General features: G+C 36.6%; 1 protein-coding gene across 1 annotated transcript in view; it reads left to right on the top strand.

Moving 5' to 3' along the window:
• The window catches only part of NIPAL2 (NIPA like domain containing 2), a 79,688-nt gene that overhangs the window by 3,097 nt on the left and 50,938 nt on the right, over positions 1 to 25,653 (top strand). The window contains exons 2-3 of the mRNA XM_081266717.1: positions 16,984 to 17,052; positions 20,068 to 20,239. Coding sequence (XP_081122843.1) covers positions 16,984 to 17,052; positions 20,068 to 20,239 — 241 coding nt within the window. The remainder of the gene's footprint in view (positions 1 to 16,983; positions 17,053 to 20,067; positions 20,240 to 25,653) is intronic.

Below are 25,653 nucleotides of genomic sequence, written 5' to 3'. Positions count from 1 at the left end.
TCCTGGATTGCCATAAAGGACTAGCGAGGAAGTTTAGACTTTATCTTACAGACCATCAGGAGCCCTTGAAGTTTTTTGAGCAGAGTGTGCAAGAATCAAAGCAAATAAAATTAAGTAAATTTAAATTAGGCTTAGCAGCATGCAGAGCCCTCCAATAGCCAGCTGTGGACTAAGTCCAGTGCATAGATGTGCTTATTTTACCTGAAGAGAAGTTTAAACATGTTTAATATATTGTCAACATTTGCAAGTGAGATTAACCATAAAATTTCAGGTTTCCATCATCTCCTTCACTATTAAGACATTCTAGCAATTCAGAGCCCTCTTCCCTACAGGATCACTGTGAACTGGAGCAGAGTGGCCCAACCCCCTCCACTGAGGCCCCTGTCTTTGCTCTCATTTCTTTTACCTACTGACTCCTGTGGGCATCTAGTTTGTAACCAGTAAGCATTGGCAGGGTTTTGTGATAGGAATGCATAGGTGGAGAAAGCCTAGCCACCAAGGAGTAGCCCTACTGAAGCTGTTGTCTTTACTGTTAATTAGCTGAGTGTCCCTGAGCAAGTCATTTTCTTTCTCTGGATCTCAGTTTCCTTCCCAATAAAGTTAGGTTTGGAGTAGAAGAGTTCCAGGCCCCTCATGCTACGTGGTTGAACAAATAAAGACTAATCCAGAGAGGTAGTAGAGGGACCGGGCAGAAGAGGAGGAAGGCAGGAAATACTGCAAAGGGGAATTTTGTTGTTGGTTCTTCAAGTTCATGCATAGTGCTAAGTGGCTCCATTCATAAGGATATTGTCAGAAAGATTTATTTTGCACCTGGTGAAATGAAAACCCAAAATTTTTATGTCCTTTATTTGAACTTTTGATTCTCAATAGCTTGATTTTTTTTTTAGTCAACAGATTTAAATGAAAATTGATACCAGTTGGCAGAGAAGAGGCAAAGAAGAGACTGACATTTGTTATGCATTTACTATGTGACACTTTATAGCTATTATCTAGTTTGAGCTCCCAGCTACTTCATAAGGTATATAGTATCCTTACTGTTCATGTAGGGAAGCTTGTGTTGAATAACTTGCCCCAAGGTCTTTTATCAAGTAGGTTTAATGGCAAAGATATTTTTATTCCATGACCAAAGGCCACTGCTAGAGATTGGGGCTTGAAAAGGATGTGGTGGGAGAGTAAATGCGAAGATAGAAATGTATATGGTTTTTCTTGCTGTACTTAAGAAAAATCGCGATTTTATGTTGCCCTTATATTGATTTTGCTTTGATACCATGTCTTTTCTGCCAGTAACTACATATGATTTATCTTTTAAAGGAAGAAAAGTGCCAAATTTTTCAGATAATCAAAGGGCTTGATATAAGTTGCTGGTCATTTTCATTTTTTTCCTAAGAAAAAATTCTCTTTAAAAAATTTTGTTTATACTTATTGATTTATTGACCTTCCTTATACATCTAATGTGGTATTTTTTCCTTTACCACATTTTCTTGGGAATAAATGTCTAAGGCATCAGGAAGGAAGAAAGAGGCAGGTTACCGCAAAGCAACTGATCCAAGCTATGTTTAAAAAAAAAAGAGCAACATTTTGTTAGAGAAACTGAGTTTTAGTGCACTTATGAATTTGGCAGAACAGGTGTCTACATTTAAATCTACCTGACACCCTCCTTATGGCTTGATTTTTACTGACTAGTTATAATGTTTGCACTGATACACTCAGCCAAATCCAGGCTATGGGAAACTGCCAGTTTGCAGGTTTGCAAGGTCTGGTTTATTCAGAAATCATTTTTACAGGAGCAAATGGAGAGAGAAAAAAGCTATAGATTAAAATAGACTTGAAAGACATAGTAGGAAAAAAAAAAGGCCAACACGGAGCTACAGTCTTTAGGGTTACACACTTGGGTGGTAAACGTATAAGGAAAAGGAAGAAAGGATTGTCAAAGTCATGCCAGTGGTTCTTTGGCAGCAGGTAGGTCACAGTGATCGGGTAGGGCAGTGAGGCTTGGTGGGGGCCCAATTTCCCTTTCTTGATCTGAATAGTTGTTATAAGGGTGTTTCCTTGTAAGAATTTGTTGTAGTAATTTATCCATCTAGATAATTCTCTTTGCAGTTATCTATTCTACATTTTTAAAGGTTTAAGGACATTAGCATTACTATGACTATTCAACTTGCATGTCTCACCTAGATAGTTTGAAAAATGTATGCCTTTTGTTTGCTTAGAAGAATTATTTAAACAGTTTCTTTTAAATATGTTGCCTGATTGTTCCATTTGGCCTTTGAAAGCTCACTGTGGAAAGGATGACATTCTCAAAACTATTTTTTGTTCCTGTATAGTACAATTTTTTAAAAATATTTATTTTTTACTTATAGGTGGACACATATCTTTATTTTTTTTTAATGTGGTGCTGAGGATCGAACCCAGGGCCTCTCGAATGCTAGGCAAGTGCGCTACCTCTGAGCCACAACCCCAGCCCCTAGCACAATTTTTAAAACTCACCCTCTTAGCTCTGTATGTTGGCTAGTCCCTTGATTTCTCCATTTCTTGGCATACTTGATTGATATTGGAAATAACAATTCATACATATATACACACATCATACCTTGAGGGGTTGTAAGAATAAAATAATAGATGTCAAAGAGCAAAATGCCAGACACATAGAAAGTACCCAATAAGCACCACCTATTATTAGTAATATTACAATCCACCTGTATTATAAGAAATTTCATAAAATATAGATTTCTGGTAATTTTTGGACTTAGCTCTTGCAAATGGAAATCAGAAAAATCATGCCAGCCATTTGATGCCACTTTGCATTCTTTAACCTGTATCCACGGTTCCTCTGAATCTTGTGTCTTCCTCATGCCCTTTGATGTTTGCCTCCCCTTCACTCTCCCAGAGTCACATTCCACAACACTTCCTAATTAGAGTAGTTTCCTAGTTGGAACACTTGGTATCTTGATGTGCTAAGCCAAGGATTCTTCTCGTGTCTTCCGCTATTTTCCAGACTTCTAGTTAGGGAGACAGGCTGGGTAGCATTGGTACCAGTTGACAGTGGTGTTTGGTGACAGTGGTGTGATCATATTTCATAGAACCTGACTGTATTTTAACCAATCAGGAGACCAGTACTCTGAGAAGGCTTATTCAGAGTTAAGGTAAGACTTGTGCCATTTATTTTAGCTTAGGTTTTTGTTTGGTTTTGGATTGTTGTTGTTGTGTTTTTCCCCCTGAAGAGCCTGTATTCCTCTACTCAGTTTATTCCTATTATTAGCCTCCCTTCCCCTTGCCCTGAGTTCCAGCTGACTTAGGTTTTACACAAAGTCAAAGCTCTTTACTCAGTCTTCCACAGCCACCAGTGTCCTAATTGCCTGGGAGCTGTCAGGTAACACTATATTTCCCTTCACAAAGCTCTGAGGAAATGCACACCTGTACTGTCTTTTCTGGGGATAGAATCCAGGTGTGCTCTACCACTGAGGTTCACCTCCACCCCTTTTTTATTTTTTATTTTAAGGCAACATCTCACTAAGATGCTCAGTTTGTCCTCCAACTTGCCCTCCTCTTCCTGCCTTCAAGGTAGCTGGGGTTACAGGTGTGCACAACCACACCCAGCTATAGCTGTGCCTTTGCCTTACCATGCCTCTTGCCTAGCCCATTGTCACTCTCACCATGGTCTCCTGTCACCACTGGCACACATCAGGAGGTGCCTGCCGATGATGATCCCTAATGTCAATACAGGTGGATATATGTTCAGTCATGCACTCCACACCTCACTGAAGATTGGGTTTCATCACGATTCCTTCCAGACCCACCCTGAGCTTGGCAGGTCACACCAGGTCTGCATAAAATGAACGTCTTGCTGCCCGCCTGCAACCTCAGCACTGGCTTCCTAAATCACCAGAAAGTTCTTTGCAACTTTCAAATTGTTTCCCTCTTTCAAGAACTTGGATCACTGGCCTTATTTCTTGAGTGTAGTGTTAGTAGTCAGTCTCTCCTCTGTCTTCTGATTGAACCTTTTCTACCAAAGATGCTTTGAAAGTTAAGAGGCTGTAGATTGCACTTTATACAAAACTTAACTTTAACTGACTTGAATAATACAGGTAATTAATCCATTTAGATACAGAAAAAAAGCTGGAAGAATTCAGGCTCAGACCAGTCTTGATCCAGGGGCTCTAATGGTGAACACTGTTTCTCACTCTCATTTTCAACTTTTGTTCTTCAGGTTTGCCCCCCACTTTAGCAGACTCCCCTCTAGGCTACACAGAGAAGAGCTTGGTGTTCTTCACCACTAATGAGAAAGCATGGGCTTTACTCTGGCTGGGTGGGGTTTGGAAAATGTCCTGTCGCATATAAGTCACCACAGTCAGAGTAACTGGTCTCAGGGTCCCTGAAGCATATGGGTGCCCTTGGGAAGAACTGGATGACCCTACAAAATAGAGGGTTCTATACCAAGAGAAGGGGATACTGTGTGCCCAAAACACAGTTCCTACGAGGTGGCTTCAGGTCCTCCTACTGTAAATCATGTTTTCATGGGAAAACCTTAGGCTGATGCCCATCCTAGTACATCCGGAACCTTCCCTTTCTGTATCCTGGCTCGCATGATCATCCCCCACAAAACAGCTCCCCATTTGGGCAGCCTTGACTTTGTGGATAGGACCTGAGCAGTAATCTCTTCAAAAGCTTAGATTATAGGATTAATTTCTGAAACACTTTCATTAGCATCATCTCTATTTAGTTACTTACTTCTAAGTTCTAGACTTATCCCCTCCCTACCAAAGAAATTCTAGAAAGGCCTCTGGTCTTTCCTATTGATGGAAAAATCGAAGAGAGAAATCAGGACTAGCTAATCAATAACAAGGGCCAGAAATGCAACCATATGATACAAATCAGGAGCAGAGAGGCTTCTCAATAAGGCAGTGTGAGCAACGATCAAAGAAGTGAGTAAACACACTAGGCCTTCAAAATGTAGCTGCATTTTTATACTGCCTCTGAGTGGGGTGTGGGCAGGGGAGAGAATGCTTTAGAAATCCTTGAGAAACTGCCTCAGAAAAACTAAAAATAGAACTACCCCATGATCCAGCAATCCCACTTCTGGATGTTTACCCAAAAAAGTTGAAATCAGCATGTTGAAGAGATGTCTGCATCCCCATGTTCATTGCTATACTCGAAATTCATAATAGACAAGGAATAGACTCAACCTAAGTATCCATTGAGAGACAACTGGATAAAGAAAATGTGGTATATCTACACAATGTAATACTACTGAGCCTTAAAAGATAAGGAGATTCTGTCATTTTCAACAACATTGAATTAGAGAACATTATGCTAAGTGAAATAAGCCAAGCACAAAAAGGGAAATATCACCTATTGTTACTTCTATATGGAATCTAAAATAATCCATCTCATGGAGACAGAGTAGAGTGGTGGTGCACAGACTGAGAAGTGGGAGGCCCAGGAGACATGGTCAAGGAGTACAAAGTTTCCCAGGGAAGAAGGTGAGATTACTTTTAGGTCTGTTGCACAGGTGTAGAGTGTATTATACATTCCAAAACTGCTAAATTTAAAATATTCTCACCATAAAAAATGATAAGTACTTGAGGTGATACCTATATTAATTAGCTTGATTTAATTATTCCACTTATTTATAAATCATAACATTACTTTGTACCCCATAAATATATATAATTCTAAATGATTGATTTATAACAAAAATTTTAAATTTATTGAAAGAACTCTTGAAAAACAACTTTGAAGGGGCGCTTTCAAGTGAAGTCATCCTTATTTATATAATTGATGGACTATTTAAACTTTCAGGACTAACAGTACTGTTGTATGAGGAAATACTGTAAGACACCTTTGACTGTGACTGCCTGAGTCACTGTAGTCACTCTTTGTGAGCAAGACTTAAGCAGACCTTGTGTTACAAGCAGCTGCCACAGCCATAAAGGAAAGGGTAATTGTGATTTATATGCTGCACATTTTACAAGTCTTTTGACCCAAATAACAATTAGCATTGACGAGTCCTGTGGGTGTTATGTGTGTGTTGACCATGAGGCTTGTCGGGACCTGGCTACTGGACAAGCAGGATGTGAGAGTTTTGCTGGGAGAGGGTTTGGAGATAGGGGAAATTAGCTTGGCTGTGAGGGCTGGCCCTTTGGAGGCAAAAAAAGAACCCAGGTCACAATGTCCAAGACATGTAGCAAACTTGAACTTGATTCCTGTCCTGATTTCAGAAAGATTTGGTCTGGTGGGTGGCAAGGGCCTCAGGAGTCTGGCAGAGATCAGTCACTAAGTGGCAACATCATGAACCCTCCCACTTTGAGGCAGAAACTCTGGCAATGGCTAGCACCTGATAGAGACAATAGAGTTCCATCTTCCTGGGAGGTTGCTGGCAAACTACAGTTGGAGTTCAAGGCAGGCACTGTTTGCCAAAGGGGAGTGTCCTCCGGAAACCCCGGCAGGTGTGGTGGAAAGAGAGGCAGCTGAGTGAGCTCACAGCTTTAGGTTGGAAGCCTCACCCTAAACCCTGGGCTGGGCCTGCAAAAAGCAACCTAATTACTGCTTCACTGGAAACAAAGAATTGCACATTTAAAAAATTATGATTATAAATAGGTTTTTGCGAAATATGAAAGTTATGGGACCCCTTATTGATCTGAATGCAAACAATATTGTTCTTTGTGTTCAGTATGTCTGTCTTTGTTTCAAAGATTCCCTTTCTGATATTATACAGGAATAAGTTGTTTTGGAATGGAACCAAGATTAAGACTTCCTTAACTGCAGTTCCTCCTTTTCTCCACTATTGTTGTTCTCCTTTTAACAAAGTGTTAAAAATTCCCAAAGAATGTGCTATTAAATGTGCTCCTTTTCTCATAAATTGGTCCTGCTGAAACTTAATTTTTTCAGAAACAAAAAAATAGGGTGGCTTCTTACACTAGAGCTTATCCTTGATGGAATTTCATTTTTAAAAATAAGGAATATAAAATTATGTAAGTAAATGTGTTCCCAGTTTTAAAAAAAAGAAGAAAGAAAGTAATAGTTCTTAATTGTCTGAGAAGGCATTATATTGGGGTTTTCTGCCTAGATTTTAAAGTTGATTAGAAACTGGCACAGAACAACTTGAAGAATAGCAACAATATATGGTGTTACATAACCTTGACCTTTTCTTTTGGCTTTTAATCACCAGATTTGGATCCAATGTCATGAGAGTTTCTCAGGATAGGAATGCAATAACCTTATAGCATGCAGTGACCAAGATAACAAATTAAAAATCTGTTCCTGAATGAAAATTTTCCTTTCTTCTTTTTCACATATGGGATTATAGTTTTAACTTTAGATTTGTATTTCAGACAATTCAATTACCTACAAGAATTAAGGAGATTAGGGTAAGAATAGTCCAGTCTATCCAGTAATCTAAAAGACATAACCATATTTCAGTTGTCACCAGTGTTTACTGCTATTAATATTGCTTCTTTCTAGCCTGTTATAATTACCTGTCCTCATTGCACCTATATTTTTGTCTAAACTCCTGAAGCAGTCTCCTAATTGGTCTTCCTGCTCCCTGGTCTCCTCTCTGCCATCAATCTTCCACATTTGCTGTAGTTGGTATCTCAGTTGTCCCCTAAAGGCCCATGTGTTGAAGACTTGGTTGCCACCTGGGGTGCTATTGAGAGATGGCAGAATCTCTAGGAGGTGGGCCCAGTGGGAGAAAGTTAGGCCATTGGGCACATGCTCTTGAAGGGGATATTGGGACCCTGGCTCCTTCACCACTTCTCTCTTTGCTTCAGGCCACCGTGAAGTGAGCAGGTGTCCTCTATCATGCACTCCCACCATGATGTACTTTGCTGCCATAGGCCCAGAGAAAGCAAAGGGGTCATTCAACCATGGACTGAAGCTTCTGAAAGTCAGTCATGTTTTACTATCTGGAACAGGAGATAGCATTTTTCCAGTCATGAATTGAATATGACTGTTACTGTGTTCAAAGCCAGCTCTGAATCTGTGGTTCTTAGGAGCCATATACTAACCTCCGTATTGGTCTGATTCTGAGTTTGTGTTTTGAAGGTGGAGCCAGGAATATGGTTGAGTTCAAAGTCAGAACTTGCACAAACTATTACCAATTGCATACATTCCTAATTATCATGTCCTATCTCCATGTGGCTGAACTGCCCCACTCACCGATTACAGGTCATAACATAATAGTACAGGTCAATGTGAAATTTCTAAAGAACACTCTGGCTTGAAAAAATAGGATAGAAGGTTGTTATTTCAAATAAAATTAAGGCATTGTAATACTTATTGATGCTGACATTTTGACATTCTAGATAAATTGTTTGCTGGGGCTGCCACCATCTGTTAGTCCTAGAAAAGCCAAAGATTAAGCTACAATGGTGACAACAATGATCTCTAAAAATCAAGGCCATCCTCCTGTGTTGCTGTACTTATAACCACATTACCAAGATGTAAAGCAACCTCTTCTCCCAGCTACTGTTGCTTTATCTAATTTACACTGAGAAAAAGAAATCAATTTTGCCAATTAAGAAAATTGTATTGCATTGCCACTGACTGGCCAGAAGGTCACCTATTGCAATCCATGAAAGTGATTCAGACTTGGCCTAGGTGCCCTAGGGCCAAAATGTGGCTACTGTCAAGCCGTGTGACTTTGCATAAGTCACATTCTTTCTCTGGTTCTTTCTTCTTTTTCCTGGCTTGTCTCTAGATTAGTAAAGGGCTGAGTATGAGAAAGGAAAGAGAGAGAGAGAAAGAACCTAAGCCTCCACTAATTCTAAAATATTAGAAAACATATTGTTTTTAGAATGAAAAGCATATTGGTTTTATAATATGCTGAATAAGTAATGATGTAAACTAGACATCTTTAATTGGATAAAAAATGTGTTAGGGCCTGCCTGCTGTACACAGATGATAACTTCTGATTGCAGATGAGGATTTTGTAGTCATAAAGCAAATTTGCCAGAGACTCTAATTGGAAACAGTATTTAATGGTGGTTACTACAAGTTCCTGTATGTCCTTGAATGTAAATGAAACCGCCTTCTTTTTAAAAGCAACACAAATTTGAATCTTGCCTCTCCAACAGTTAAGAGCATTGTTAAACAGTCAGTTTTCTGTCCCTAAAAAAATACCTCAGCTGATTAACTTCTAAAAAGTAGTTTATTTTGGCCCACAGCTTAGAGGTTCCAGTTCATGATTGGGCAGACCTTTAGCTTTAGGCCTCTGGTGGGTGCTGGATGTCAATGGCGGAGTCCACCTAGGGAAGGAAAAGGGAGAGAAGAAGGAGCCAGGGTCCCACAGTCTCCTTCATGGGTGTGCCCCCAGTGACCTAAGGACCTTCCATAAGATCCCTCCCCCAAAAGGTCCACAGAACCTCTCACAGGTGCCTACCTGGGAACCAGACCTTTAATATATGGACCTTTGGGAGACCATCAGCGTCTCAGCCATGGCAGGCATTAATGAGGCCTTCCATATTGCTATTTGTCACAGGTAAATGCTGATGGAATTTAATGAGGATGCAATCAACCCTTAATTAAGTTAGAGAAAAATCTTGGGATAATAAAGGATAATATATACCAATTTATATTGAGTATTTTTGGGGAACTGTTTCTAATACCTGCTTTGTACCTCTATTTTTCTTGTTCTTCAGTGTACTATGAATTCACTTAAAAGCCAGCAAGCAAGACTGGGATCCTAGTTAGAATGATTCCATGCTTGTATAAATATGTCAAAATAGATTTTACTGTCATGTGTAACTAAAAAGAACAAATGAATTTTTTTAAAAAGTCAGCAAGCAGCTTTTTATTGCACATTCTTAGTCCCTCTTAATTGTTGAAATCTGAATTCTGAAAAAAAAAAAAAAAACCTTTGTTCTCACAAAAACTGAGTGTTTGGTAGATGCAAACTCCAGTTGATTGTAAAATAGTTGCTCCCTTCAATAACTTTCTATATCCAATGGCCAAAATTTATAATTTTTAGATGGTTTATAATAAATATGATAGTATTTCAAACAGTATTTAATAAACCACTTCTCTGTCATTAGGGTCATAAAGAAGATTTCATGAGGAGGTCACACCTCTGCCTTCAAGGAGCTCATGATGTAGAGGGGCAATAGACTTGTGAAAAAATATGTTTCAGTATAATATGGGTATTGGCTTGATAGAAGTACATAAGACTCAATTCAGAGGAGGTAGGTCACTGATGGAAAGCAAACTAGAACATAGATCTGAGGAAATTATCCAGAATTTAGCATATATGAGAACTGAGAAATAAGAAGAGAATGAAAAGGTCTAATGTACTAGTAAGAAGAATTCATTATGGAGAAAATAAAGGATAAATTGCATTCAGATAGTGATTGAGAACTTAACAAAACTGTAAAAGACATGAATCCTTCAACTGAAGAAGAATGAGCCCCGAGGTGGGAGGGGGGCGTTCACACAAAGAGAAATTGTGGCGAAACTGAAAGAGAGAGAGAGAGAGAGAGAGAGAGAGAGAGAGAGAGAGAGAGAATATCTTAGCATCCTGAGAAAAATGACAGAGCAACAATTAAACTAACTACTTTAACTTCTCAACCAAAGGCCAGAAGACAATAGGATGATATTGTCAAAGTGTTGAATGAAATAACTGACAGCCTGTACTTTCTGTACTTGAAAGGAAAGATAACATGAAGATATTTCCTAAGTGACAGAATTTGGACTTCAAAGAATTTCACTGAAAGAGCTGCTAAAGTTTCTTCAGGAAGAACACTGAACCCAGAGAAAAAGTAAGATACAAGAAAATAATATCCAAAATGTGGAAACAATCCATGTAGCTACCAGCTGACAAATGGATAAATAAAATGTGATATGTCCATAAAATGGAATATTACATAGCTTTAAAAAAGAATAGTAATGCTATTGTGTGTTAAATGTTGATACATGCTACAGCTTGATGAGCTTTGAAAACATTATACCAAGTGAAAGGAACCAAACATTAAAAAGCAATGTACTGTCTTATCCATTTATGTAAAAATGTTCAAGTTATACCAACAGCAGAATTGGTGGCCAGGGACTTCAGGGAGGAGGGAATGGAAAGTGACTACTAATAGATGAGTTTCTTTTTAGGGTGATAAAAATATCTGAAATTAGATAGGGGGTGGCTGCACAACTTGGCACATATGCTAAAAGTAATTGAAATGTAGACTTTAAAAGGGTGTGAAGTGATGAGAAAAGAAATGGGTAAACATGGGTAAATGAGACAAGTATTGTATTTAAAAATAGTGACAGTGACAGGAACTTGCATTCATTGCTAGTGGGACTGAAAAATGGCATAACCATTTTCAAAGATAGTTTGGCATTTTCTTATAAAACTGAACATACTTTGACCATACAGTCCAGCAGTCGTACTCTTTGGTGTCTACTCAAAGCAATCAAAAACTTAGGTCTACACAAAAACCTGCCTGTGGATGTTAATAGCAGCTTTATTCATAATTGTCCAAAACTTGGAGGCAACCAAGACGTCCAAAAGTAGGTGAATTGTTAAATGCATCCAGAAGATGGAAGTTCATTACATGCTTAAAAAAAAGAAAAAAGATCTTCCAAGGCATGAAAAGACATGGAGGAACCTAATGTGCATATTACTAAGAGAAAGAAGCCAATCTGAAATGGCTACATATTGTATGATTCCAACTATATGACATCCTGGAAAAGTGAGGTTGGGGTAAGAGAGGGATGAATAGCTCAACAAAGGAGATTTCTCAGGGCAGGCAAACTACCCTGTATAATTCTATAATAGTGGATACATGTCATGTAATGCCCAAGACTGAAACCTAACATAAACTAAGGACTTTGTGTGATGATGAAGTGTCGGTGCAGATTCATGAAATGTAACAAATGTACCATTCTTGAGATGGGGACAGATTTCCCATAGACCTCCTGCCCCCACCCAAGCACAGTGGAGAAGCTGTGCTTGGGTGGGGGCAGGAGGTCTATTGGAAATCTCCATGCCTTCTGCTTAATTTTATTATGAACCTAAAACTGCTCTAAACATAAAATTTTATTTAAAAAATAATAACAATGACTATTTTGAGAATATTGAGGCAAGGTAGAACTAGTCAGTATGCTAATACACCAGTCAACAACATCTAAGGGAGGAGAGAACAGATAGTAGTCAATGCAAATGGAAGTTTTTATAGTGCTCAGGAGGATGGGAATATTGATTATAGAATTTATGTCAAGAATGCATGATAAATTTGTGGAGAAACTGGATCTCTCATACATCACTGATGGGAATGTAAAATTATAAAACAGTCTTGCAGTTCCTTTCAGAACTAAAAATGGACTTACCACACAACCCAGCAATTACATTCTTGGGCATTTATCCCAGAGAAATGAAAACTTATTTTCAGGAAGAATTTGTACATGAATGCTTATAGCAGCTTTATTCGTAACAGCCCCAAACTGGAAACTACTCAAATGCCATTCAATGACTGAATGGTTAAACAAACTGTGATGTATCCATACCATGGAATACTACTCAGCAATTAGAATTGAATGAACTATTGATACAGCAACCTTGGATGAACCTGAAGGAAATTTTGCCGAGAGGGAAAAAAAGTTAACTTCAAAAGTATACATACTTCATGATTCTACTTATATAATGTGTGAAATTTTATACAGATGGGGAACAGATTAGTGGTTAGTGGTTGCTGTGGATTAGGAATGGGGTGGAAGAGAGGATAGTGTATCTCTAAAGGGGTTACATCAGGAAGTCTTAGGGTGATGGTACAGATGAGTATCTTGATGGTGATGGTTACACGCTCACACATACACAGACTTTAGTGTGTGTATGACCGAGGAAAGATGAATTTGTTGGTTTTGATATTTTCTCTAGTTGCATAATATGTTCACATGGTGAGTGTGGCTAGAAGGATGTATTCGACCTACTTGAACAATTCATTGCAACCTACTTTGAATCCATAATAAAAAGTTTTAAAGTTAATAGTAATTATTTAAAAAATAGACATGAGATTTATAATTTTCTTAACAGAAGAGTAGGGAGAAAAGAGAATAAAGAGAACCCAAGTAATTCTGAGAGAGTGTAGGAAAGAAGAAAGGAGAACTCTCTTGCAAAGGATAAGCAAGATACCCTGGTTCAATCCTTGGTACCAAAAAAAAAAAAAAAAAAAAAGAATAAACAAGATAATTATACACACACACACACACACACACACTCACACACACACAATAGTAGACACAAATGAAAATATATTGATAGTCCTTTGGCAATTGAGAGACAAAAGCAGTCCAAAGTTTAGTAAGAATATTGAAGATTTGATTGATGGAAGTAGAATAGATATAGAAAACGCAGGTAGAACATCTGTAATTTTAACAATTAAATGCTTTGCTTTTTAAGCATACCTCGGGCACTTACAAAACGTGACCACACATTACTACATTACAAATTGAATTTTACTTTATACTATGTACTAAATCATAAAGTAAATGCTGATTTAAATGCAGCATGTTTTCTAACCACAATGCTATAAAATTAGACACTAGTAAAAATGTGATAACCAACACCTCATTCATTTAGAATTTTAAAAAACACCCTCTGAATAAATAAATCCCAGATAAAAGCCATAAAATATTTAGAACTGAATGATAATCATTGTACATGCCAAAACTAGGCATGCAGCTAAAACAGAAGATGTATTCAAAGAGAAAGTATAGTTAAACTTGCACATATTATTAAATAAGAAGAAAAAGAGAAGCTAATGAGTTAAGAGTTCAAATAAAGAAGTGAAAAAAATGAGTAAACAAAATAAATGTAGTAAAAATCTGGGAATGAAAGAAATACATGCGTATCAACTACAGAAAAATGTTATTTTTCTCATGGCAATCGAAGAGACTGGAATAAACAACTACATTTGTAGCATTTTTATTTCCTTGAACAAAAATATATTTATATATAACTTATATGCATAACTTTATTTTACATTGCAACTTTATTTAAATATGATTCACACATCATACAATTCATTCATTTAAAGTGGACAATTTGTTGGGTTTTAGCATATTCATAGAATTATGCAACTGTAAACACAATGAACTTTAGAACAGTTTATCTCCTTACAAGGAAACCCCACCTTTATGTCGTCTCTCATCTTTACCCACCTTAAACAAGCCATTAATGTACTTTCCGTCTTTATAAATTTGCCTCTTGTGGAAATTTTATATAAATAGTATCCTCTAATATGTGAACTTTTGTAACTGGATTCTTTGACATAGCACAGACTTTTCAAGTTTCATCCATTTTATAGCATGTATCAGTACTTCATTCCTTTTTATGGCTAAATAAGATTTATTTTTGGTGTAATTTTTTAGTTTGTTCTTTTTAGACATATATGACATTAGACTGTATTTTGACATATTATACATACATGGAGTATAACTATTTGGGATCCCATTCTTGTGGAGTTTCACTGGTTGTGTGTTCATATACGAATATGAAAGTTATGTCCGACTCATTCTACTGTCTTTCCTATTCCCACCTAAGTAAGATTTCATAGTATGACTGTACCACATTTTGTTTATTCACTTATCACTTAACAAATATTTAGATCATTCCCACTTTTGGCTATTTTGAGTAACACTACTACTATGGACATTTCTGTACCAGTTTTTGCATTTACATATGTTTTCATTTCTCTTGGATATATAGCCAGGCGTGGAATTGCTCGATCAAATGAAAATTCCATGATTACTTTTTGAGGAACTGCCAGACTGGGTTCCCAATTTGCACTGCTTTACATTCCCATTAGTAGTGTATGAGGGTCCCGATTTATCTACTCCTTGCTGAGACTTGTTATTATCTGGTCTTTGATTATTGTTGATTACTTGGTGTATGTCATTATAGGCTTTGATTTGCAACTCTGTAATGATTACTGATGTTGAACATCATTTCATGTGCTTTTTTGGCCATTTATGTCCTCTTTGTTGAAATATCAATTCGTGTCTTTTGCCCGTTTTAAAATCAGGTTGTTGATTTTTGTTGTTGTTGTTGAGTTGTATGTGTTGTGTATGTACTATATTCTGGATATTAGTCCTTACTGCTTTCTATGATCTGCAGGTACTTTCTCCAATTCCATTGGTTGCCTTTTCACTCTGTTGATAGTCTCCTTTGATGCACAAGTTTTTGATCTTGATGATGTCCAACTTACCTATTTTTTTCTTCCATATCATATCAGGAAATCATTGCCAAATCTTGCCACTAATTTTTAAACACCCAGCCTGATGTCATTGGAACTGTTCAGAGAATGATTTAAAGAATTTTGAAGTACTTTCTATTCAGGAATTTACTTTTACAATTATGGAAGATTTTCATAATTATCCATTCAATGTCAAATTTCTTTTGAATTTTTATTTTCCTGATTGCTGCCAAATGCATTAGATTGTAAATAGAAAGCATGGAAATAGTACATTGTATTGTGATACAATTGTTCCCCATGAAGAGTAGTGATCAAAATTATTGCCAAGTGCCTTTATTAGGAAAAGAAAATTCTTAACTGATTAAAGACCGTGGATATTATATATCAACTATAAAATGAGTTTTCAAATTTTTTTGCTTCAGTGTTTTTAAATGCTGAGTTTCATTTCAGCTTGTATAATAGAGCTCTGAGACTTCAAAGACATTTTGCATTCTGCAAAGGATTTCTTGTGGTTGTAATGTTCATTTGAAATTCAAATAGCTCCTTGGGGTTTGAAGCCTGTAGAAGTTACATGCTGTAGAATAAAAGAAGGAAAGATCCCTTGTATCATTGCTAATTTATGCTTACAGAAGATATTCTACCTGTGTACTGAGATGGGAGCAGCAAATCCATCTTTTGAAGTCATCAAATAATTCATGAGCTATCTATGATAAACATCTTGGGCAATGTATAAGAACTTAATTTTGTAATCTCATTATATAATACTAGCTTGAAGTCTGTATTTATTGAACTTCTTATTTGTGTAGTCGGTGATGTAAAAGACTCAACAGAAGTATAAGAATTGGTTCTTCTCCTTCAGAGAATTTGTCTTCTCTTTATAGATCCTAATGACACTCATGACAATATCAAAGAAGCAAGGGTATTTGCCATGTAGAGTCTAAGAAAGTAAAGATGAGTTAGGTGGTCTAAGAAGGTCTCAAGGAGGCAGGCCAGGAGGGTAAAGTCCAAATGGAGTGGGCAGAGGAAGGGAGCTACACCACCCAGGTGAATGGAGTGGCATGAAGTGTGTCCCATGTGACCCGAGAGTGGCCTGTGACAGATACCTGGGGCAGGAGAGGCAAGTCAACTATGTCATAAACAGTTGGATGGTCAGGAAGAGGGCTGATTATGGGAGCTAAATAGTAGTTTTGTATTTTATGCAGTCAACTACAAAGAGACATTGACCTGGGGAGTGTGGGAAAATGCAGTGTCTCTCTAGTGGAGCTCCTAGAACTTTAAAGATAAAGGGTTTTCTGGAAACACCCAACATCCCCTTTTCACTGAGTGAAATAACTTGTTCAAGGTCACCCATATAAAAAAAATAGCAGATATGTATCTTAGATTTTCCTTTAATTACAAGTTCTATGATCTTTCTTTCATCCCACAGTCCTTTAGAATATATTAAAGAGAAGAGAAAAACGGACCGAAAGCATCAGAAAGAAGTATCAGTGGGAGAAAGTTGGAACTGAGAACTCTTTTCTTTATTTTAGTGAGTGAGGCAAATAAATACCTGTAGAATTCAGAGAAGGACCAAATTATTTCTCAAAAATAGTATTTGATTAAAGTGAAAACTAATCCTGATTAACCTTATCCACATTCCAAACCTACCCTGGCAAATGGATGCTAAGTGAAGCTGAAAGGTTCAAATGAATGAATGAGTGAGTGAATAAATGAATGAATACATCAACTTAAATTTGTCTCTTTTTTTAGTAAATATTTTACAAGTACTATTTAAAATATCATTTAAAGAAAATATTTTCTTTTACAGGTTCACCTTTTTGGAGTTTTGCTGGCCATTTTAGGAAACTTGGTAATCAGCATTTCCCTAAATATTCAGGTAAGAAAAAAAAAAAACAACTTATTTTTCTAACTCTGTAGTTTGATCCGGGAACATTTTGTGACTTTGATAAGACTTAGTCACTTTAACCTTTATGGCTCTTTCTTCCTTAAAACACAATAGGGAAAAAATTGTATTTTTCAAACTCATTGGTATAAAGACAAATTTAATTCAGGCTGGATTGCACTAACATTCTTTTCCTTTTCTGATTTTAAAAGAACTTAAATATTTTTGAGGGCCCCTAGTAGTATTGTGGACTGTATGTATGCCATCCATTATAATATATGCCATCCATTCAAGTCTAATGGATGAATTACCTGTTTTGATTTTTGGTATCTTGATTTCTTTCATTGGCCTTATCCCCAGATGAGATACAAATATGTTTTAGAATCAGTTTTAGGGGTACAGGGTTTTCTTTCTTTGTTTAAAATACTGTTAAATATGTCTGTGTGAAATAAAGTTCTAAGAAAGAATACAGTGTATAAAATAGGAACTTCCTCTAAAAGATGAATTAAAATCCTAGAAGAATTGCTGATTTGTTGAACTAAAAACTGAATGAAATGTCAATTTTGAACCAAGTCATGAATGAAATAAAAAATTTCGGCTTAATTAGTTTGAAACAGGATCACACTAACGCAGTTTCTAAAATTTTGAATCAAATAAACCTGAACATTGAAATATCTCCCAGAATATTATATAATTTTATACAAACCCTTGCTAGAAAATGGCCTACTATAACTGTCAATAATTACTAAGATATTTATTTGTTACTAGAAAAAATACAAAAATAAATCATTTTCCCTATTGTGTTAATCAGATTTCCATCACTTTGAGAAAATCAGCTAATAAAAGAAAGGTTTATTTTGGCTCATGGTTTCAGAGATTTTATCCTTGTCATTTGGATCTGTTGCTTTGGGCCTGTGGCAGCATGTACATCATGGTGGGAGTACCGGGAGGAGGCCTGTTCACCATATGGTAGTGAGGAAGCAGACAGAGGAGGAGAGGAAGGGGCCAAGGTCCCATCCCCTTCAGTGGCACACCCTGATAACCTAACTTCCTATGGTAGGCCCTGTCTTTCAAACCACCTCCTAACAGCACCGTAAACTGGCCGTCAAGCCTTTCATACCTGGGCCTTTGAGGGACATTCCAGACCTGAACTATGACACTTATTAAAAAAAAAAAAAAGAAGAAGAAGAAGGAGGAGGAGAAGGAGAAGAATTCAAAGCATATAAAAGAAAAATTGCTCAGAAGTAACCACTATTGATTATGTGTTTTTTCCAAATCAGTTTCTATGCATAAACAGCATACATACATATATTTGAGTGGGTATTCCAAAATGTATATAACCATCTCTTATTAAAGGACACACTACAGGACACACAAATTGGCTTTTGCTGTTATAAATAATGATAAAATGAGTTTTCTATTAATATAAAGATACATGTTCCTTATATACTTACATGACTATTCTATAGGTCAAAGTGTGTTTTCATTTTAAATATTGCTAGGACCATGCAAATTGATTTCTGTGTGGATTGTACCATATTACGCTCATACAGCAGTTTGGCTGTGACCATTCCCTACATTCTTAATACCATGTCTCATTAGTTATGTGGTGAGGGCAGGGAATGATATCTGATAGATGAAAATGGTATTTTATTGTTTCAAATTATTTGCATTTCTTTCTTTATTTATGAGGTTAAGATCTTTTCTCACTTGTAATTTTACTTCTATAAATTACTGTTTCATATCCTTCGTATATCGTCTCTTGGATTCCCTGGGGGTGGGAGAATTCCATTTACTTGTAGGAATTCTATTTGTATTAATGATATTAAACCTTTATCACTTATGTGTTGCAAAGGTTTTCTCCCACTGTGTTATATTGTTTGTGCTTTAAATTTGTTCATAGTATTTTTCTATACAGAAGTTTATTTTTTGCCTTTTTTATTTTTTTAATTGGTTCATAATTGTATAGACTAGTGGGTTTCATTGTGGCATATTCATACATTCACATAATACAATTTGACCAATTTCAATCATAAGAACCTTTCCTTGGCCTCCCCTCTGCCCTTCCCCTGTTTCCTTTCTCTGTTTAACTGGAGAGAAGTTTTTTTTTAATACAGTAAAATATTTGCTTTTCTGGCTTATAGATTTTTGTATCACACTTACAAAGGTATTCCTATTATGCCAAGATTTTTTTGTTAATGTTTTGTATTTTCTTCTAATACTTTCATTATTTTGGTTTTTGAACATTTTAAGTAATCTAGAATTATACACAATTCTCATAAGAAAGCATCTTAGTTATCATAAAATCATTAGGGAAATGTCTTTATTTAATGCCCATTTTTCATGAATTTATATTTGGTTTAGTTTTGTTTTTGCAGTACAGGGGATCAACCCAGGGCCTTGAGCATGCTGAGCAAGCATGCTACTACTGAGTTATATCCATAGCCTTTTATATATTTTTTTAAATACAAAGAAATATTAAATCAGACATAAATAAGGGTCAGATTATATCCCTTCACAATTCCCAGCTGCTAAAGCTTTCTCCCCTGCTATGTTAATTGTGGTAGGTACTTTGACCCATAAATCTGATTTTTCCTTAAAAATGTTTCCCTTTACTAATTTATCTTTATTTTAGTAACATTTATTTTGGCATCTGGAGTTACTTAACATTCTAAAAAAATGTTTTTGGTGTACTGTTCTAGAAGTTCCCTTGACATTTTAACATACCTCTCATTTTTTTAAAATAGTAATAATGATACATATTTTACACAGTTGTGAGGAAAATAAAGCAATGTACATATGTTAAAAGTCCCTTGAAACTATAAAATACTATATGAATATGAGTTGCTCCTGCTGCTAATATGTTTGGGACAAAGAAGGAATCCTAATTGCTTTATAATCTGCAAATAAGTTTAAATGCCATAATGTAAATTTAGGGGACCCAAAATTTCAAAGCAAGTTTTACTTGGATGGAAGTGTTTTCTTATTTGCATTCTGATTTATTTCCAGAAATATTCTCATCTTCAGCTGGCACAACAAGAACACCCAAGGCCATACTTCAAGAGCGTGCTTTGGTGGGTCGGAATCTTCCTGATGGCTGTTGGGGAGACAGGGAACTTTGCCGCGTACGGACTCGCTCCCATTACTCTGATCGCACCGTTAGGCTGTATGTCTGTTGCAGGTGGGCCATTTTTCTATATTGCGACAAATAGAAATGTTAAGAGTTTGGAATAATTGGAGAAAAAAAGCACAGAAGAAGAAAATCTACCCACTGTTTTCTTAGTGTGTTAACATGGAATTATGCTTCAAATTGCAGTTACCGTCTCAAGCTGATACATTAACCGTGAAGAAACTTGTGTTTTATAGCTGTCCCACTTACATTTAAAAGCCTAATCCTCAATGTCTGGATCTTATAAGTTAATAGTAGTAATTGAAAATGTTGGGGCTGGGGATGTGGCTCAAGCAGTAGCGCCGCTCGCCTGGCATGCGTGTGGCCCAGGTTCGATCCTCAGCACCACATACCAACAAAGATGTTGTGTCCGCCGATAACTAAAAATAAATAAATAAATAAATAAATATTAAAAAAAATATAAGAAAATGTTACACTATGCTTTTAATCAATAATGGATGTTTTAAATAATTAATGGATTATCTAAAAGCATTTATAATGCAGCTTTACTTTATTCAGATGTTAAACTTAACATTTAGAGTTTTTGTTGTTCGATCTTGACTCCATAGTTTAACATCTCTTTGACACTAAAAATTAAATATTGCTGATTCAATATTACCATAAAATGTACAATTTTATAGCATTGTCACAATTCTCTACCTTCAAGATTTATTAAATACATTTAGAAAAGAGTATAATGAGATGTTGCTAAAGACTTTTTTTAAAAAAAAAGAGCAAAAATCACTGCAAAAAAAGAGAAAAAATTCTCTAACTCCTGTTAAAATCAATAAAATCTTTTTGGTTTTACACTTTATCTGTTGCCATGGAAACAGCATGGTTTTAAATTTCTGTGAATTTAGACCCTTCATAGAAATAGAAACAAGTTGATAGTCATTGTGAACAACCAGAGCAAGCATATCATATCTCACATATCCTAATTTTAATATATCTCTTAAAATATGATATCCCTAAAGAAACCATAGCTTAAACTGAAATAATGCATATCCAAAGAGAATTTTACTTTATTTTGAAAGTGTCTTCTCTTATTAATCTTCTAAAATATTTTAAAATACTTCCATGGTATATATGATAGAATACTTTCAAAGAACACTTACTTCACTTTCTAGAAATTTAGTTAAAATCCCCATACTAATACTGCCCTAGAGACAAAAATGTATGTAGTTACTTACCATTTTCAACTCTCAAAGAAATGAGCAAATTGCTTGTGTCTTATCTTCTATTTACTGCATATAACACATTCATGGGCATTCTAGATTATTTTTCTTCTCAAAATCTAAGTAAAATATCCTGTTAGATTGTCAACTTGGCATCTTTCCAGTTGTTCTGAAAATGTTGTATTATTCTTTAGATTGTGCATTTAGTGCTGATCTTTAGTTTTGTTTCTTACTCTGTTTTATGTTCAGTTTTCATGAAATAGTTGAAGAAAAAGTGTCTGGGCATATCAGAAAGACACCTGGGAGTGAGTTGAGTGCACTGCATTGTAATTGAAATTCTCCATTTATCTCGTGTCTTCTAGTTTGGGTTAACTGGTTTTTTTGGTTTTGTTTTTGTTTTGCATGGGTGGAGTTTAAATGAGAATTTGGAGGGTCAGCAGTAATACCCCTTGAAGTCCTTCAGTTACACTATGAATCTGCCCATTCTTCCCTAACTTGCTCAAAGTTCTCATTAATAATAATCATCTTAAGTTTTCCAACCTTACACTCAGAAAACGTCTTGTTCTCGAGAGTCCCCTGCAGGGCCAGTTCGCCAACCTTCACACTTGGAGCCCACTGCCTTGATACATGGGTTTTCTTAATGCTGCAGGTTATTTTTCCTTGTGTGCTCTTAACCCTGATAAAAGTTTCAACTTCAGGAAATTTTTAGTTACCCTCTTTCTGACCATTTTAAATGTTTTAAAGATGTGAATTAATAGCTTCAAACACAAATCATTCCTCCTTGACAATCTTTGCAAACAGTGATAAACGTTCATAAATAGTATTCCCACTGCACTCCAGAGCTGAATTCGAGGTTATTGTGAGGTGCCATGGATGGTAAGAGACCCCTGGTGATAGAGGATTACTCTAGAACACCCCCTTGATTCCCTTTGTAAAGATTCTAGAAACTTTAGAATTCAAAACAAAAGGGAAAGCCTTTTTAAAAGAAAGGGCTGTGTCTATAGATAAGCAGAATGAATAGTGTCCACTCTTCTATGCTAGAACCCTGCCTCCATTATTTCTTGGGAACTTAAGAAAGAAATCAAATTTCCCTTTGAATTTAAAAAAGAAGAAGATAATATATTGCAATTTTGCATGGAGAATTATATATTCTTTTCTGATCTTTCTTCTGTTTTTTGCTTTATTTAAAAAGAGAGAGTGCTAAAATTCAGATAGTTTAAAACATTTAGACCTTAAGTTGAAGTGAAAGGTGCTTTCTTCCAATTTTCACTCTTGCCATAGATATTCTGGTTCACACCAATGCCAACATACTGTGTTCCTTTTTTTTTTTTTCCCTAGAAGTAAGGAGATAGTGTGTGGGTAAATATATGCATCTGTCTTATTCATGTAAGATGGCTAAAATGTCAGATCTGCTATTTTGTCTTACACAATCACATTCCTGCTTCTTTTTCTGTATACATCAACAGATGAAAAACAAATATATATATATATATATATATATATATATATATATACACACATATGCATATGTTCTATATATAAAATATATATTAAAATATATGTTATATATGATATACATGATATACATGATATATATGATATATAGCATAAGGAATGGTACATAGAAGCATTGTGAGGATTTTAGTTTGCTTTTTCCTCACATTTTCCTGACTTGAGCCATCATCCTTTCAATCCTCCCTTTCCTGCACAGTGTCCCTTCTGTTCCTCACTGATATGTTCACCCTCAGGTAGCTTTTCTCAAACATTAGTTTTACAGGCAGTTTCATAGGTCTTCTAAGAAACAAAGAATTCTATAGTCAAACAAGTTTCTGCAGTTTGGGATTTAGAAAATTACACAGTTCATTAATATAAGGGTGTCTCAGGGCCCTGGAATAGGCCCCTGGCACTGTGAATCCTTCAGAGGTAGATGCAATGAACCAAGTCTCCAAAACCTATTAACCCCAAATACTTTTATGTGGAGCATCTGAAGGGACCACAGTTTTTGCAGAAAACCTCTCAGCAATGATCACAAGTAGTTACATCATGCTAGAGACTCAGCCTAGATAACCTGCCAGGGCCGAGCACTGGAGATTATACAGTAGGGAATAATCTTAGCACGTAGGTGGGTCTGAGTGCCCAGGCCTGGCTCCACGTGTTTGAAAGGAGTCTTTGGAGCCTTCCTATCTTCATGTTATCACTTTACTTTTCTTGCTAAAGATTTTTCTTAATGAATAATAGCTTTTTCTGATGAAAATGCTAGCTATACTGGCAGTATGGTTAATTCTAGATGTTGGTTTGTTTTTGTGTTTTCATTAAGAAACCTCAATGGTTTCCATTTTCATCTAGAGTATAGGCTGTTGCCTCAATAAGCCAGGCAGTGGATTGCAAGAGCACGAGCTTTGGGGACACTGTGCTCGGTTCCAGGTCTTAGTCCTACTCTGGCAAGCTCTGTCACTTTGTGCAAGTTGTTTTAACCAATGTATACCTCACTAATCTGTAAAATGGGAGTGAAAATAATTCCTGTGTCTGTGGCTGTTCAGAAAAATTTAGTAAACACAACCACTTAAGAAAAGTATTTGACATGATAACACTAGCTGTTGTCATTGTGATTTATCATTATTATTATTACATAGAGTACACTGTTCTTTATAATGGAGTTTATTCCCATGCTCCCCCCGCAAATGATAATGATTACAGTCTCTAAAATGGATGAACCAATTCAGGAAATGCTTTTTTATTGTTCATATCCTTGCAATGGTTCCTTGGTAGGGAGCAGAAAACTAGGGTCCTCTGAACTCATTTGTTCAGTTTAATCACCTTTCAATTCTTCCACCTTGTCTATTCAGAAACATGTTGGAAAAATATCAGCATTTCCAAATAAAGAACCCAAAGGAGACACATTTGAAGAAACAGGTCTGCTGTTTGCATGGCCATCCAGCTGTGTGCAGCAGCGCCATCTTCTCCCTCTGGCTTCATAGCACATTTATTCACTTGCAAATGAACTCGAGGCTGAAGGGCAGATTTCTTTCTGGTCCAACTGTGATTTGAGAATGTATTTTCTGGGACACCAGAAATCCACTGAAAGGAAATAAGTTGGATATTCTGTAATTCAATTTTAGATGGCCAATCCTTCCTGTCTCAGGTAAACCCCCTTCCTCAGGAGCCCTTTCCTGGCATCTGAACTGTGTTAAGCAGCCGAATTCTCTGCACTCTTCCCACCCTACACGGGCCCTTCTCTCATTTATGTGGTGCCATTTTTCGAATTAGAAGAAGACAGCCCTTTCTCATGACAACTTTATTTCTGTCTACAAATTATTGTAATACATTGATTTTATTAAAGCAGGACACTCTAGTGCCACCTATCAGAAAACTGTCCTGAGAAAGACGTGAGTTGACAAGCTCTGGGAGGCAGGTGGTGACTCCTGGAATGCAGAGCCCCTGCACACCTCACCTGCACAGCCTGCATGGTGACACAGTGGCCTGGAGCTGTGCTTCCCTCCAGCAGGGCTCTCATGCTCACAGCAGTGTCTGTCCTCACCATTCAGCCGAGATGCAGGAGACGGCAGGTTGTACGTCATTGCTTGACGTCAGCTCTCACAGTGCAGGAAATCACACAACACAGCCTGTAGAATTGGTGTGAATTTGAATTTTGATAAAACAGGCATCAGATGTTCTGTTCTAAGGTGCTAAAAGAGCAAAACACTTGCTTAAAAGATTTCAATTCCTGATGAAACCCGGTGGTTAAACAGTTGTTCATTGCAAGGCACTCATGAATATTCACACTTGTGAGTACTTAGAGGTTTCTAAGCCTGTCCCTTGCGTGTTGAGTTGGATTATGTGTGCCTCTGCAAAGCGTGGCCTTACATTTAATGTTCTCTTTCCTGTTCATCCCCCATGACTGTGATCTGCGTTCTGCCTCAACGTTTAGAGACAATTAAAAATAATGAAGTTATCAACAACTCAAAAAACTGAAGCCCATGGAATTAAGGAGTTCCGTGGTAGACGTCACTCAGTATGAAATTAACTTGTCCAGGGGTGGCAAAGGAATAGAGATGGAGGAAGACTGCTGCAGGACTGGGAGAACAGAAGGAAGACAGAAAGCACCAATGACACTTTTGAATTACTTTAAATCAGTATACTCAGAGGGACAGAACTGAAAAAGTTAAATTCTGGAAATACTTTAGGTGAAGTAGTTAAAGGTAAGAAACTAATACTGAATGAAGCTCCACTCTGCCGGGTGCTCTGTGAGAC

This window comes from Spermophilus citellus, assembly GCF_964194105.1.
Source record: "Spermophilus citellus genome assembly, chromosome: 14".
NCBI lineage: Eukaryota > Metazoa > Chordata > Mammalia > Rodentia > Sciuridae > Spermophilus > Spermophilus citellus.
The sequence above is the reverse complement of the archived record's forward strand: the minus strand, read 5'-3'. Positions and strand labels throughout refer to the sequence as shown.